The sequence below is a fragment of the Trachemys scripta genome, chromosome 7, assembly GCF_013100865.1.
Source record: "Trachemys scripta elegans isolate TJP31775 chromosome 7, CAS_Tse_1.0, whole genome shotgun sequence".
NCBI classification, from domain to species: domain Eukaryota; kingdom Metazoa; phylum Chordata; order Testudines; family Emydidae; genus Trachemys; species Trachemys scripta.
Window position 1 is genome coordinate 24,442,110 of NC_048304.1, and position 15,235 is coordinate 24,457,344.

The following is a 15,235-nucleotide window of genomic DNA, read 5'->3' on the forward strand; positions in this document are numbered from 1 at the left end:
ACTGTTGTGTGTCCCTGTTGTAGCCTCTGTCCATCATGCCCTGTGCGATTTTGGCATATATATTAGCATTTCTTCTTTTTGATCAGAGTTCTGCCTGCACAGATTCTTCTCCCCATACAGCAATTAGATCCAGTGTCTCCCGTTCGCTCCATGCTGGAGCTCGTTTGCGATTCTGGGGGGACTGCATGGTCACCTGTGCTGCTGAGCTTGCCACGCTGACCAAACAGGAAATGAAATTCAAAAGTTCCCGGGGCTTTTCCGGTGTACCTGGCTAGTGCATCGGAGTTGAAAGTGCTGTCCCGAGCTGTCATATTGGAGCACTCTGGGATAGCTCCTGGAGACCAATAATGTTGATTTGCATCTGCACTACCCCAAATTCGACCCAGCAAGGTCGATTTTAGTGCTACTCCCCTCGCTGGGGAGGAGTACAGAGATCGATTTTAAGAGCCCTTTAGGTCGATGGAACGGGGTTGCTTGTGTAGACGCATTCATTATAAAATTGACCTAACGCGGCTAAATTCGACCTAACCCTGTAGTGTAGACCAGGGCTTAGTTTACTACCACCCATCTCTAGATTTGAGAGAAGCTATATATAGTCAGCACACTGCTTCACTAGTGTCTACTAAAATTCTCTCTACACAGGAGTAAGAATGTGCTCAGAGAAACTGCATTTGAGTATTATGGGGGTGGACTTGCCCCATGAAGTACTGATTAGAGAGATTACTATAATAAATTGAAAGAAGCTGGCTAGGATATGATGAAGGGACTGAAACTTCACAGCATACCAGGGGAAACAACAGAGTTACAACTTTGAAATGAATTGTGTAAACAAGCTGTCAAATAAAACTACACAATTACAAGTTTTGATAACTAGAATAGAATTAGTAGGAACATAGGTCATTGATGCAATGTTTTATATAAAGAAGATAAGCGCTCACACAGCAATATCTGACCAAGGCAAATGTGCAAGTGCAGGAAGAACCATTATGAAGCTGTAAGAACCACCATTTCCCGCCCCCTGCCCCCAATCTCCCTGTACCATTAGTTAGTATATATATAGAAAAATATTTTGAATGAAAAATCCCCAGTTATGCTTACATTGCAATCATATTCTACAATAGAAATAGACACATACAAGATGAAGAAACAGGTTTTCCCATTAGTTAACATTATACACAGCTAGCCTGGGTAGAATATCAGGTGATAGGGAGCCAGTAAGCATGAGTTAGCTATGCTACTCTCTTCCACCCCATTGTATAGTATTATCTATGTTAAAGGGAATCTTCTATGTAATTTACGTGTTTTTGCCTCCATGTCCTAAGGAAAGGTATTTTGCACTAGTGTTGGCAGATAGGGATTTGAGAGGAAGCGAGTGATATATGCTAGGCATGGACTCTGCTACCAGAAAAAAACATGAAAAACTACCATACATCTGTATTCAACATAATTATTATTTTAGTAAACAGGCCTGTCAGTTACATGACTTTTGAAATGCTTTAACTATGTTCATGTTTTAAAGGTTTTTTGTTTTTTTTTTTTCCCCAGGGAGAAACAGAAATAAAAGGAGATAGTTGGAGTGCCAGCTGTAGATTCATGTAACATATTGTGCCACAGACTGGAGCCCGACTGCATCCCTAGATGATCACAAAAGCTAAGCAATTACCAGTCCTGACGAGAGAACTTTCATTAACAACCTTGATGCTGCAGAAAGAGGTGTTGGTGATCACTAGGTGTCCTTCCATCTGAGTCAGTACTAAACCAATGCTCCAGCATCACACTAGATGGCCTAGTGCTGGTGGAAATGTCTTTTGGATAGATGTGAGAGATATCCTGGGCATGTGAGATTATTAAACAATTTGAAGCACTTAAGTGCAGGCTGTGTTAATGCCAGGGTACTAAACTAAATATTTGCATTCCACCTAACATTGGGCCCAAACTTTCATTCAGAGAAGGGCATCTGCACCCATCCTAAAGTATCAAAGCATTGCTCTAGCAATGAATGTGGGTGAAAGGATTATCATGCTGTCACATTAATGATACTTTATTATTTGTACGAAAGATGCAACTGTATAAAGTATAATTATAAATAAACTAAGGGAAGAACACATTTAAAATTTTTTATTAATAGGCAAATTAATTCCGGCTACAAAACAACCTTGGAAGTCTAAAAATCATAGAGAACTTTCTAAGACAAAAAGTATTGCAACCAAAGTGGGGTAATTCTATATTAGACCTCATTCTGACAGATGAAGATGAATTGATTGCTCAACTAAAAACGGATGCTTGGCTAGATGCAAGTGATCATGACCATTTTCTTCATGTACAAACATAATATGATACCAACCAGTAATATACTTAGTGCTTTAAAAGAGCCAATTTCTCAAAACTGCAAGTAATCGTGCAAAATTGAGTGGGAGGAAAAATTTAAAGGGCAAAGCAGGAGCTGACAAGGGAGTGGAGGATGGTCCTAAGGAATAGCTAGAAAGGACCACAAAACTTTAGGGCTAGCAAACATGTGAGAATTAATGCTGTGATCTGATTTCCAATTAGAGAAAGTAAAAGAGGTCACCAAGAGGGGCTGCAGAGTTCTGGGGGCTGCCTGAAAGCACAACCGAAAGAGGACTAGTAAGGGAAGGTCAGCTGGATCTGAGGAACTAGATGTGGTAAGGGTTGTAGGGAATAGTAAGTCTCACAAACAGATTCTGAGGTAGATGGTTTGAGGGCGAGAGAAAGCAGTTGTTGCATCTTCTGACTGACCCTACAGACCTGCTGATGTGATTCCCTCCCATCCATGTAGTTTCTGGTTCTGTCAGACTCCATAATGCTACATGGACCCAAGTACAGGATCCTGGAAGGGTTCCTGTTGGAAGAGCTCCTGCGGGCTGAAAGGACGACTAGAGGAACTGGCTTTGAGTGGCAACACATCAGGCCTAATTATGGAATCAATGCACACAGGCTCCAACCGTTGGCAGCTTGCCAAATGCCAGGTTAGTGAACTTATGCTTCAAACCAACCAGACAGTGCTTCTGGGAAAGGTCAATGCAACAGAGGCTGTTCCTGGGGAAGAGTGAAGCTAAAGAAGCCATTGTCCCAAGCAATACGACTCTTCTACAGGCTAGAGAAAGACTTGGAGATATATATAAAGGCTTGTATATGTAAAGGAAAGTTATATTGCTATGAGGTAAAGTGCGAATTTAAACTGATAGCTATACCAGTATAATTCCCTGAGTGGATGCTTATTCTGGTATGAGTGGTATTTTTTTGTTTTAATTTTTAAGTTTAGCTTATGTCGCCTCACAAGGAGTTTACACTAAACCAAAAAAGCCATTCTTTTGAATGTCTCCATATGGATAGTTATACTAGTATTACATGTTGGTTTAACTATACTGGTATAACTGGCCCAAGGGCCAGAGTTGGTGGCTGGAGAGCTTAATTTGCATATTCCTGCTTCCAGAAGCATGGGAGCAGAGCTATACAGCCATCTCTCTCTGGACTAAAAGAGGACCACTTGAAGTCAGTCATATCAAAAGTCATACCAAAGAGTAACTACAGCCCAATGATAAATACACACCCACCCATCTTTACTAGAAAATGGTTAAAGTCATTGAAAGTGAATTACATTAAATCAAAAGGATACACTTCTTTTGTTTTGGGTGGTATGGAATGGGGTAAAGGTCCCTAAAAGTCTACAAAGCAGTTTCTCTTAATTGACAAAACAACTGAGAGATGGATAATCTTACAGAAAGATGGCCAATAAAATAGGTTATCTGCCAAAAAGGTCAGACTACACGATTATGATGGTCCCTCCTGGCCTTAAAGTGTAAGAGTTCCACTTTTGTTACATGAAAATGAAGGTAGAGAACTACTTAAAGAAAATACTTTGATTTTGAAGCTGGAGAAAGTGCTTGGAGGAGTTGATATAAAGAAAGATAGAAAAAATAGTTTTAGACAAAGTAAATTAAGATAAAGCATAAATAGCCATACACAGTATGTGTGCATGCATATGCGTGTGTATATGTTTTAAATGACAAACCTGTATATCTGTAACTCCAAAATTACTACAGAAAGTATGCCACTTTCCCACAAAGTATTGTAGCTGTCCGAGTGACACTGATGATCCAAGCTTTTTTAAAAGTGCCTGGAACCAGACAGAATGCATATGTGAAGGTCAGTGAAAGTTGTTACGGATGACACTTCTAGAAAATTTGTTCAGAAGACAAAAAGTAAGTTGGGATTCACAAGTTTACTTGTCGAGATGGATAGTTACATTGACTCCAGCTACCATGCAGGAATCAATCTGGCACTGACTCTTCAGGGATAAGACTACTTGTTTCCTTTATGACATAATTCTACAAAGTGTTGTGTTGCTCCATAAAATTCAGTCTTCCTTTATCACCAATGTTATCCTGATAATTTCCTTTGGCAAGTTTAAAAAGAGCTCACTGATCTGATCACAAGAAGACTTCAACCATATTACAGAAGAGAGGTCAACTTTAATATAATTCAGAAACATGGTACAGGTAAAAAGCTTGTATTTTCTTTTAATTATACTTCCCCTTTAGGTTGTGAATCAAAGGTCTACTGTTGCAGTCCTTCTACAGGTAAAACTCACTGAAGTCAAAGTTTTGCATCAAATAAGGACTGCAGTAGAAAACTAAAAATGTTAAAACAGGAGTAATATAATGTGGTTAGAGGAGACATGTTTTTAATGTGTCAGTTGGGCTGTGTAATTGATGAAACAGTTTTCTGGAACCAATCCTGCAAGATGCTGAGTGCCTCTCTAATATCATTAACTTCAATGCAAGTTGAGGGCGCTCATCACCTTCTGACAAGCTCTCATTGTATCAGGGATTTGTTAGTTTAAAAAAAAAAAAATCCCCAATCTTTTGTTGTAATAATCCCCAGAGCTAGTTAGCAGTTACTCTCAGGCCTCATAATTCAAAAAAGGGTTGTAAATGTGCATGTAATATAGATAATTCTGTAAACATATGTAGTAACAGTCAGCTGGGAAGGCAGGTTTGTGCTCAGTCGGGTGGCTGTGTTTGGAAAAGTTTTTTATCCACTTTCTCTTTTATTGTAAAAACCCTGGAGATCAGAACATTCCTAGACACTAACCAATCCTCTTCCAGGTATTCCCTAAAAGGAGAGTGAACTATGCATCTTAATTTATTCTTGATCATCTTTTGAACATGCATAAGTTAACAGTTCCCAGGAAGAGCACTGTACTATGGGAAATACTGTATTGTATATCTGGACACAGATGCATATACTGAACACACATATCCATGCAAAGTATACACATTATGAGTGTCTGTGTATATAAAGTGAATATAAATATGCATACATGCACCAAGTTAGGGACTTTTTTCTCATTTTAAATAGACATGCTAGATTAACATTGTCAGCTGTTTCATGTTTTGAAGACTACTGAAAACTCACACAATTTTTGTATTTGTGTAAAGAAAATAGTGCTGTGAAAATAATGAGGGCTGCCAATGATCAGGCATCTCAGAGGATACTCAAGTTTGGCGCCCCATCATGCTAAATCTAGCTGGGCTGCAAGGTGGAAAGGATTGCTTGCAGTTCCGCTATCTGGCCACCAGGAGCTACTATATCCTCAGGTTTCATGTGGCCTCTCTGCCTCTCTTCTTCAGAGGACACCAGGTCTGCATAGAGGCTAGGGAGGAGGCAGTCATGGTAGGAAGGTGAATGGAGCACGGTGGGGAAGAAAAAATGGTTAAAAAGGGACGGGGCAGAACTAGAGAAGCTAGTGGGAGAAGGAGGGAGACTGCCTCAAGCTCCTGCACTACCCTCATCAACTCCTTTCACAGCTGCCCCAGGCTCTCTGCACTATCCATAACCACCCTCCCACCTTTCCCCTAGCTTTCCACCCCTATTATAGGCACCCTCCAAGCTCCAACACACACAAAAAATCTCTCTTCCAGATTTTTCCACAGAACCAAACCCCAACCCATTGTGCTCCCATTCCCTTTCTGCTTCAAACTAGACCTGGACAGGAGAGAGATTTAAATTTAAATTTAAACCAATGTGAATGTGAAATGAAAAGTAAAACCTTTTCAATTATCAAACATGCTGCAAACATTGTAGTAATACCTAGCACACAATGAATTTAACACAGATGTGCGGTTTTCAAATGAGATTCAACTCAAACATGCATACGTAGAGTAAAGTTATTTTATTAAATCATGCACATCACGTGTGTTAGTGCAAATAGTTTAATCTGTACTCGAGAAATTCTATTGTACTTATTATACCTTTACAAAATAGATTTAAAACAATTATTTACTTTAAAAAATGTAATTCTGAAGTAAAGCATTTCAGAACAATATTTGCAATAATCTATATACAAGAGGTACCGAGTACCACTGGCATATGAGTGTTTTGTGATTGGGTGGCTTCCTGCAACTGAAAAAGATGAAATGTTAACTAGGTGACCCAATATTATAGTCTAAAAGTCACTTGTGGATTTATTCTTCCATAAATCTAATAATCCTCCCATTAGCAAATCCCAAGTATTTTAAGATAGAACCTTTAATTAAAGGACAATGACCCTCAGAACCTCACAAGGCAAATTATATGCTAAACTTCTATTTAAATATTCAACTATATCTGTTGATTGCCATTAAATATTTTAAAGCCAATTAAATCTTCGCTGAGATTATCTTCCTATTCTTAAATTTCCATTAGATGAATTCATTTTACTTTGCAATCCTTTAGTATATTATATAGGACCTTAATAAAACTTTTTTAACTGAACTGTTGAGTTGCACAAGACAACTATAGCCAACACTTAATTCATTGTTTAACTACAGTGGTTACCCAATCAAAAAGTCAATAATGTATGAAGGTATATTATGCATATTGTGTCATGTAATGTTGATGCAAAAGTTTCTAATTACCAAAAGTAAACACTCTCAGCTTATTAACTTGATGCATACATGACCAGTTAGATGACTAACTTGGCAAGAGCTTGCCTATCTTGGATTTTTTCATTTACCCATAGATGCATTGTAGCACCTCCCATATTGAAGTTTTCAATAAAAACTTGCCTAAATAGACAAATATTTCTCCAGTTTAGTTTTGAAAGTATTAAATGACTGAAAAAATAAGTTGCTAAAATGTGATATGTGCGAAAATATTCAGATTTTAAAGAATGTGTCTCTTTAAATATATGAAATTTAATAAATTACATTCGAAATAAAGGTAATATAAATTGAATCACTGCACTATGTCCATCAAATGACCAAGATTTTGCTCCCAGAAATACCTTAGTTCACTCAAGAACACACACAAGCACACATTCCCACACGCGCACACAAAATATCCTAGGCAGGTGTTTGCCATCCAATGTCTTCTCTCTCTCTTTAAGGCTGGAAATGAATTGTATTTATTCCCAAAATTATTAATAAAACAGAATCTTTACTGAAGCAAAATATTTGTTTCCTTCAAAAGGCCTGGAAAGAGAAGTTATTTTAAGTCTTGTTCCCACTAGCTCAGTGACTTGCAGCAAGTAAAAATGGTACATTAATGTAAAAAAATATTTCAAACTGAAAGGCACTGAGCATACTGCCTCTGTTTCCAAGTATCTGTAAGGTTATTTGGCATGGGTATCCAAATCAGAAATGTGTTTTTCTTTTAAATCTGGCAATCAGATTCTAAAGTAAAATATCCACAAACCTACCCATTATAAATAATTTGGTACCAAGAAGCCTACTTTAGGCCACCATAATAGTATTTAGAATCCCAACATACTAATTTAAAAATTACATGAAATTGTAAGCAAAAATATTGCTCACAGTAGAATGAAGTCATAATTTTATTCCCTCTTTATAGACAGATACATTTTATACAGTTTAAAGCAATGACCCTACTACTGTTCTCGCGCAGAGCTTTGTTGTATTAAGAGGTAAAAAGGAAGAGAATTAATCTGGTTTTCCCCAGTATGTGAATGATGCCAGCTTCTAAAGGGAGGACGGTGAATGGATTCAACAACAGTTCTCATGGAGAAGCTCTGGTTAGGCCTGGGTACAGCACCACAGCTGTTACAGCAACCAAAGCTGCCATCAGAGGCATCCAAGGCCATTGTCTCTGTGTGGAGAGAAAAAAAAAAATTCAATATCATATTTGTTCTAGTTTACACTACTCAGTTTACCCCTTGGTTCCAATAAATCCTGAGCACCTGTTGATAAACATCACTAATATGTTTCCCATGAACCCTTACTGTTGGGAAATCCTGACACGGGGTTAAACCATATTTGGCCTACCACAAGGAATTCCAAGTCATCACAATGGCATGTCACCATGAGTCTCTTTATTAGTTGTATTTCCAACTTTGTTACAATATGCATCTAGGATTATATCTTCTATTAAACCTTTGAGGGATTAAGATGCTTATAATATTGTTCGTGCAAAAGTATTGCTAGACCTATGCTATGCAATAAACAGAATCTAACTTCTTTGCTTTGTGTGTTTAAGCCAGATCTGAGATATTAGTTCTAAGTGGATCCTATCAAGGTAATTTTTATTATTATTTTACATCAAGGGTAACAAGTATTTTACACAGGACATACTGGGAGACACTGTAAATGTAGTGCAAGCTTAGAGTTAAGAATGCAAACCCACCACCTATTTGTTATTCCCATCTTGTCCTTTTTCCACCTTCTTCACAGCAGTAGTGAGAAAAGTGAAAAAGTGTTCAAAGCCAGAGAGGAAATTCTAAATCCACAAATAAGAAATAAAGGACCAAATTTCAATTTAAACAGACAAACTCTTCATTTTCCATATTTGATTAAGTAATTAGGTTTTCTTTCAGGTCCTGTCACTGCAGTATTTCACAAAATTTGCCCCATTTTGCTAAAGACAAACTGAGACCAAGTTAGAAGAGAGACACTCAAAACTGGTTAGGTTAGAATTAATTCATAGTTAGAAATATCACAAAGAAACCACACAGATGTTAAATGATTAGTTGATTGTTCAGCTGGACAGTATCACCACTACGGCATATTAAATGAAGGGGTTGCTTCAGGTAAATAAATATCCGTGAGCAGTTCACCATGCACTATTTTACAAAAATGGCACAAACAGGCGACAGGGACAAACATACATTGACTGAACAGTAGTGCTTGTACCTTTCTCTACCACAATGGGCCGTAACACCAATACAGGAAAGCCAGGATTAGGCCGATGAATACGGCTGGGACGGGTTGTAATATGGAAGGCTAAAGAAGGGAAGGGATATTAAAAATCATTTTTTGCTATAAAATCAATAAGGTAAAGATGATTTAGATGGGGGAAAATAAGTCAAAGAGTGAGTTTTGTTTTAATTGAAATGTATTAAAGACATCTAACACGATACAGCATGATCTAATTCGGTATACAAAGTTAGTACACCACTCTACTCAAATGAACATGGATATTTAAAAATAAGATGAAGTAAGCAGAAAAATGTTCTAAGGAAGCCTTTTGCCACCACTTAGAATTTAGGATTTCAGTCAAAATGAGGCTTAGACTGACATGTCAATCTATCACATTACGGTCTTCCTTTTTAAAGGAAAAAAAAAAAAGAGATGGGAGACTGAGCATGGCTTTTCCTTTACACAATGAAACCTCATCCAGGCATCCCTAGGCAGTGGACTCTGCATATTCAGAAGGTCCAAGAAGCACTACAGATTCTTCATCCATTTCTTCACTCTCAACAATTTTCAACCTCCTGCTCACAAGAAAAAATTCTCTTCCTATGAATAACCTACAGTTATATCACAATGCAAATCCTGTGGTCAGGACACTTCTATGAGACTGCAACATTATTCAAATTAGCAATGAAGTGTACCACAATGATGGAGTACATATCCATCAGGGGACTCTGGGAGATGAAAATCTCCACCAGGTCATCAGCTTCTGATAGCTCAAATTGCTAAAATCTGAAAGTTGGATTTACGTCTTGATCTCACGTTGTGACAATGTTGTATTTCTAGACAAATTTCAGGCCATCAACATAACACATACCTTGTTTTAATTGCACACAAACTTGTTCAATTAGTTTTAATAGACACTAATACACCTCTTTATTTTGAGCTTTGGCTGGATAACGTCTGTCCTGTGTCATGAATTGGTTAATTCAATTTCAAAGGAGTGACTGACATAGGTGATGAGAATTGGTAACTAAGTTGATTTTTAAACTATCCTTAGAAGACTCCTGCTTTTTCTGTTTCTCTAGCTATATATGTGTGTACACACACATACCTCAGGAGTAAGTTCAGATCATGCTAGATGTCTTTTTAGTGCTTTTTTGTGCTGAAGCCATGTTGATTTCATATAGTCAGCTAAATGAGTTAAACTCATGTTTATAGACTTCATAGAATAAGTTACTAATAGATTTTAAAAAAAAAGTAATACAGGCATTTCAAGCATAACTTCAAATAAAGGTCAGTATATATGAAATTTAGATGATGTTCTACTCTGTGCAATACATGTCTTGAATTTATGCTAATTTAAATTTGTTTTAATCAAAGCAATATTCAATAGACAAGTTATGTGTAATTATAATCAAGGCATTTTCATTTGTGCTGTAAATCTGAGTGCCATCTTCCCACAAGAAGCAGAAATATGGTAGAAATAATCAATGCAGTGCCAAAAGATTTCAAATTCATCAAAGCACTTTACATGCTCAGCACCATTCACATGGATAAGTCCATCACTTAAAGTCTCAGGAAATCATCAATAAACTACAAACATGCAAAATACAGGTAGCTCCATAGGTCTATGCATTTAGAACATAACATTGCTTTTTAAAATTAATTCTTCACCCCTTCAAAAGAAAGAGGAACACAAAAATCCTGTGGATTTCCAATATGAGTTTGCAAATGGAGTAAAGGAATTTTCTCTCCTCTAGCATTTATAGTACATAGAATGGTCTACTGCATTTTATTTTAGCGATCATTACATGCACCCATACAACATGCATGACATACATTAAAAGCAACCACCACATTAAATGTACTTGCCCACAAAAAGACAAGACAACCTTTTTATTCTCTCCCCACACCACCCTGAAATGTAACGAGTTTCCTCATTGCTGTCCTCCTGTCAAACCAAGGCCTGATTAAAAACATGCGCCCCTAATATTATGATTGAAGATCTGTAAACTCAGGCTTTGGCAGGCCACAAAAGGGAGGAAGTTCCACAGTTGGCGTCCTTTCTTCCAAAAAATCTTAGCCAAGAGTGAGGTGAAAGATGATGGCTTCAGCCACAAGAAGAGGTTAGTGGTACTTGGAAAAAACTTCCAGCCCCTTGGAAGCTCCAGGATTTTTTGAGTCACCTAGCAAGATTAACTAAATTTTCAAAGTTTTAAAAATGTCACCCCATGAATGTTGAATTGAGGCTCCTCTTAGGAGTCCCTCCCTCCATACACTCTTTGCTGTTGCTCATCTTATTCTGATCTCCTCCAGCCTCCCCATTCTCTGTTTCCCCTCAGTCCTTCCTCCTAGTTTCTCACTGACATACTTAGCTTGCTTCCTGAGGTCTAGGTTCTTAAAAGACTAAGTGTAAGGAGTCTACTACTTACCACCAGCCACTCAGGGGATGTCTACACTGCATTATAAACTCAGGCTTGGACTCAGGTTTGAGCCCCCCCACCATCCACACATAAATCTATCTGTCTCAGGTCAGCAAGCACTCAGGACCCAAATTCTAGGACCCAATCAAGGGGGTGGGTCTGAGCCCAAGACCTGTTGAGACTTCAGTCCTAGCTCTGTCAGTTTGCAGTCTGGACGCAGATCAAGCTATAGATCCAAGTCAGAAGGTCTGCATAGTGCAACGTGGGTGTGTTAGCACGGTTGTGAGACCTGGGTCAAGCAATTGTAAACCAAAGTTTTGAATGCTGTGTGGTCGCTCAAGCATGGGCTTGGAAACACCTAGTCCACAAATGTGGGTGCCACAGATCTGGGTTTACAATGCAGTGCAGACATACCTAATGTATTCCTTGCTGAATCAGGCCCTTTTTCCTGTTCCCTCTCACTCATAGTGCTTAAGGCCAAAAGGGACCACTAGAGTGTGGTCTGTCATTAAAAATTTGGAGAAGGATTCGAAGCAGGAAAGAAACTGGTGTGAGATTACCACGAATGGCACATAAAGCAACAAGACGACGGTGAATGTGGCCTCCCCTTTTTGTTCCTCCTCCCCCAATTCTGCTGCATGTTAAGAGGTCTACAGGGGAGTGGGGTAGTTATACTGGCTCTAACAGCATGGGCAGCATTCAATGACGCTGTGCTTTGTAGGCACCAAAAGCTGTCTCTGGCAGTACACTCAATCCTGTGATATATTTAAAATTAATTACTACAGAAAAGATCATTCCAGAAAAGATCAGGCTGGAAAGCGTAGTGCATTTGAGCTATACTTCCCAACCTAAGTTCCCAGTAAGCTGTGCAGCTCAGCAGCAGCCTATTTAGTGCCGCGCAAGCACTCAAGGAACCCACCTGGGGACCTGCCGCAGCCGGAGGAGGGATGCCCCTCCCCACCACATAGCCCGGAGCCCAACCTGCCGCGCCAGGACCTGCTGGGGTGGCATGGCCGAATCGGGTCCAGCCGTGGTTGGGGCGGGGCAGGGTGGCCAGGGCCTGCGCCAGGCATAGCTGGAGCAGCCCAGGCCCATTGGGGCAGCGTGGCTGGAGTGGCGCATGGCTGGAGCAGCATGGGGCTGGCTGTGGCCAGCCCTCCCCCTGCCCGGACCCAGCCGCGGCAGCTCTCCCCCAGCCCAGACCTGCTGGGGCCGGGGGAGGAGCACCTATCCTGCAGCCGCAGCCCCAGAGCTGCTGTAGCGGGGAGAGGTGCCCCTCCCCTGGAGCCCAGGTGTTGCTGTGGGGAAAGAGCTGGGGGGAGTCCTCTCTCCCTGCCATAGCTCCTGAGCAACCTCCTGCACCCCAAACCCCTCATTCCCGGCCTCACCCCAGAGCCCGCACCCCCAGCTGGAGCCCTCACACCCCTGCACCCCAAACCTCTGCCCCAGCCTGAGCCCCTCATCTGCGGCTCCACCCCTGAGCCCATACCCCCACCCGGAGCCCTCACACCCTGCACCCCAACCCTCTGCCCCAGCCCCCACCCCAGATCTGACACCCCCAGCCAGAGCCCTCACCCCCTGCACCCCAACCCTCTGCCCCTCATCCCTGGCCCCACCCCAGAGCCCACACCCCTAGCCAGAGCCCTCACACCCCTGCACCCCAACCCTGTACCCCAGCCTTGAGCCCCCTCCCACACTCCAAACACCTCAGCCCCACCCCCCACCACATGAATTTTATTATGTGCACCAATATGAAGGTGATGTGTCATACACCACCTCCATATTGGTGCACATAACGAAATTCATTCCGCACATGGGTGGGAAAAATTAGAGGGAACACTGTTCTCAATGTGTGTAGCACTAGCCCATCAGGGCCCTTTGTCCTTAAGGGGCAAGACCAGGAGACAGTCAGAGGATAACATTTACTGAACAGACCACCACACAGAAGGAAAATATCCTGGGAAAGATCTGTTTTTCCTGTTATTTTTAATAAACTTGTGTGTGTCCAGGTCTTTTGACTTCTGTACAGAAGATTTTCAGAGAGGATTTTTTGCATTTCTGTGTGAAGTGAAAATGTTTTACCTGGCTCCGTCTGCTAGTCATTAATCCAGATTTTTAAAGAGAGCAGAAGCACAGGGACATGTGTAAAACAGTATATGCAGTTATGCACCTAATTTATGTGCACAATTACTGCAATTGTGTATTCAATCTGCATGTTTGTGCATGCAAATACACAGGAATCTAAATGGTTACTTGCATGTACAAAGACAGCAGTGCAGCACACATTAGGTATGCAATTGCAGGTGGATTTTTGTACACTTCCCTTTTGAAAATCTGGTTTTTACCATGTAACACTCAGATGCTGTCACAATCAACAGACTTGCCCTCACAGAGGCCCAACATAATTTGTACAGACTTACATTGTTTCCTTTTTCTTGTAGCAGCTTCAGGTTGTCTTTACATTGTTTGAGCTCATCTGTGATTGATTGCTTTTCCTGCTCAGTCATCTCAAACTTCAACTTCAGCTCTGAAAGTACAGTCTGTGTCTTTTCATACTAAAGGCAAAGAAAAAACAATCTACAGACTCATCTTAAATTGGACATTAGATGTTAAGTTCTGTTAAGGTAAGTCAGTGAAGCTTCAGAAACAAAACCTTCCTTATCAATCACGTTTCAAGATAATTTGGTCAGAACTAGCAGTTCCATATAAAAACAACAGATGAGAGATCTGTTTGGATGATAATTAAAACCATCTTATATCCCAAAGAAAAACTACAACAAAGAATCTTTTTCCATTCTTACTGAAACAGTCTTCTAAGTTTTCTTTTTACTACAATTTCTCCCCCTTGTGTTGAAGGCTTAGAACTAGTTGCATGTATGCCTTTGCTTTTTGATAGCAAAGAGACTCATAACATCCTACTGCAGGTATAACTAAAGGAGAACAAAGTCTTATTTATATAGTGCCTTATCTTGCATGATACCAACATCTTTACTAATGACATATGCTATTCATAAATTACTTCACCTACCACTAGGAATGCAGCCTTCTTCTTGGATAGAAGGCAGCGACTACCAGTGTACACCACTGCACTACGTTTTAAAAAAGTAAGTAAGGACCACCATTATCCAAATGAAACTGCTTGGGGAATTTAAAAAGGCAGAATATAACACCACAAATCTAAATTTAGCCTAGAAATTGAAGCTACACTCCCCTAACATTAATATAAAATGATATGCAAACTTTAACAACAACTTCAGTATCTTTTACATTTCATTCAAAAGATAGCACATCCAACCACAGTATGCTCCCTATGGACATACCAGGGCATTAGTTCAGAACAGACTCAAAGAAGTATTTCTCTTACTAAATAACTCAATCTACTTCCTAGAACACTCAGTTTTTTCCTTGTAGGTTTCCCGTCTATTTGCTAACAAGATCAGACACTGCTTTGTGATATAATCAGCAGTGATTCTTCATTAGAATGATTTTAGTTGCCCAGGATATTCTGAGATAGTCCAGTAATTCTGGAGTGTATCATTTATTAACACAAACAAAAATATTTTCATAAGTGGGGGAGGGGGGGAATTATGTACTTCTAAAGTGGGATGAATTCACTATGGTGTGTCATGTGAAACTACAGTGTGCTTGTGGCCAACTACA

The 15,235-nt window shown here is 39.9% G+C and overlaps 1 protein-coding gene across 25 annotated transcripts in view; it reads right to left on the bottom strand.

The window, feature by feature from the left end:
* Positions 1-4,473: 4,473 nt before the first annotated feature.
* The window catches only part of SLMAP (sarcolemma associated protein), a 157,169-nt gene continuing 146,407 nt past the window's right edge, over positions 4,474-15,235 (bottom strand). For 14 of the 25 annotated variants that reach the window (XM_034777683.1, XM_034777693.1, XM_034777675.1 and 11 more), the window contains 2 exons: positions 13,996-14,130; positions 4,516-8,109 (listed from right to left, as the gene is read on the bottom strand). In XM_034777683.1, coding sequence (XP_034633574.1) covers positions 8,020-8,109; positions 13,996-14,130 — 225 coding nt within the window. In that variant the 3' untranslated portion in view covers positions 4,516-8,019. Of the gene's footprint in view, positions 8,110-9,149; positions 9,240-13,995; positions 14,131-15,235 lie in introns of all 25 variants that reach the window. The other 11 variants (XM_034777691.1, XM_034777681.1, XM_034777692.1 and 8 more) reach the window with 2 other exon arrangements.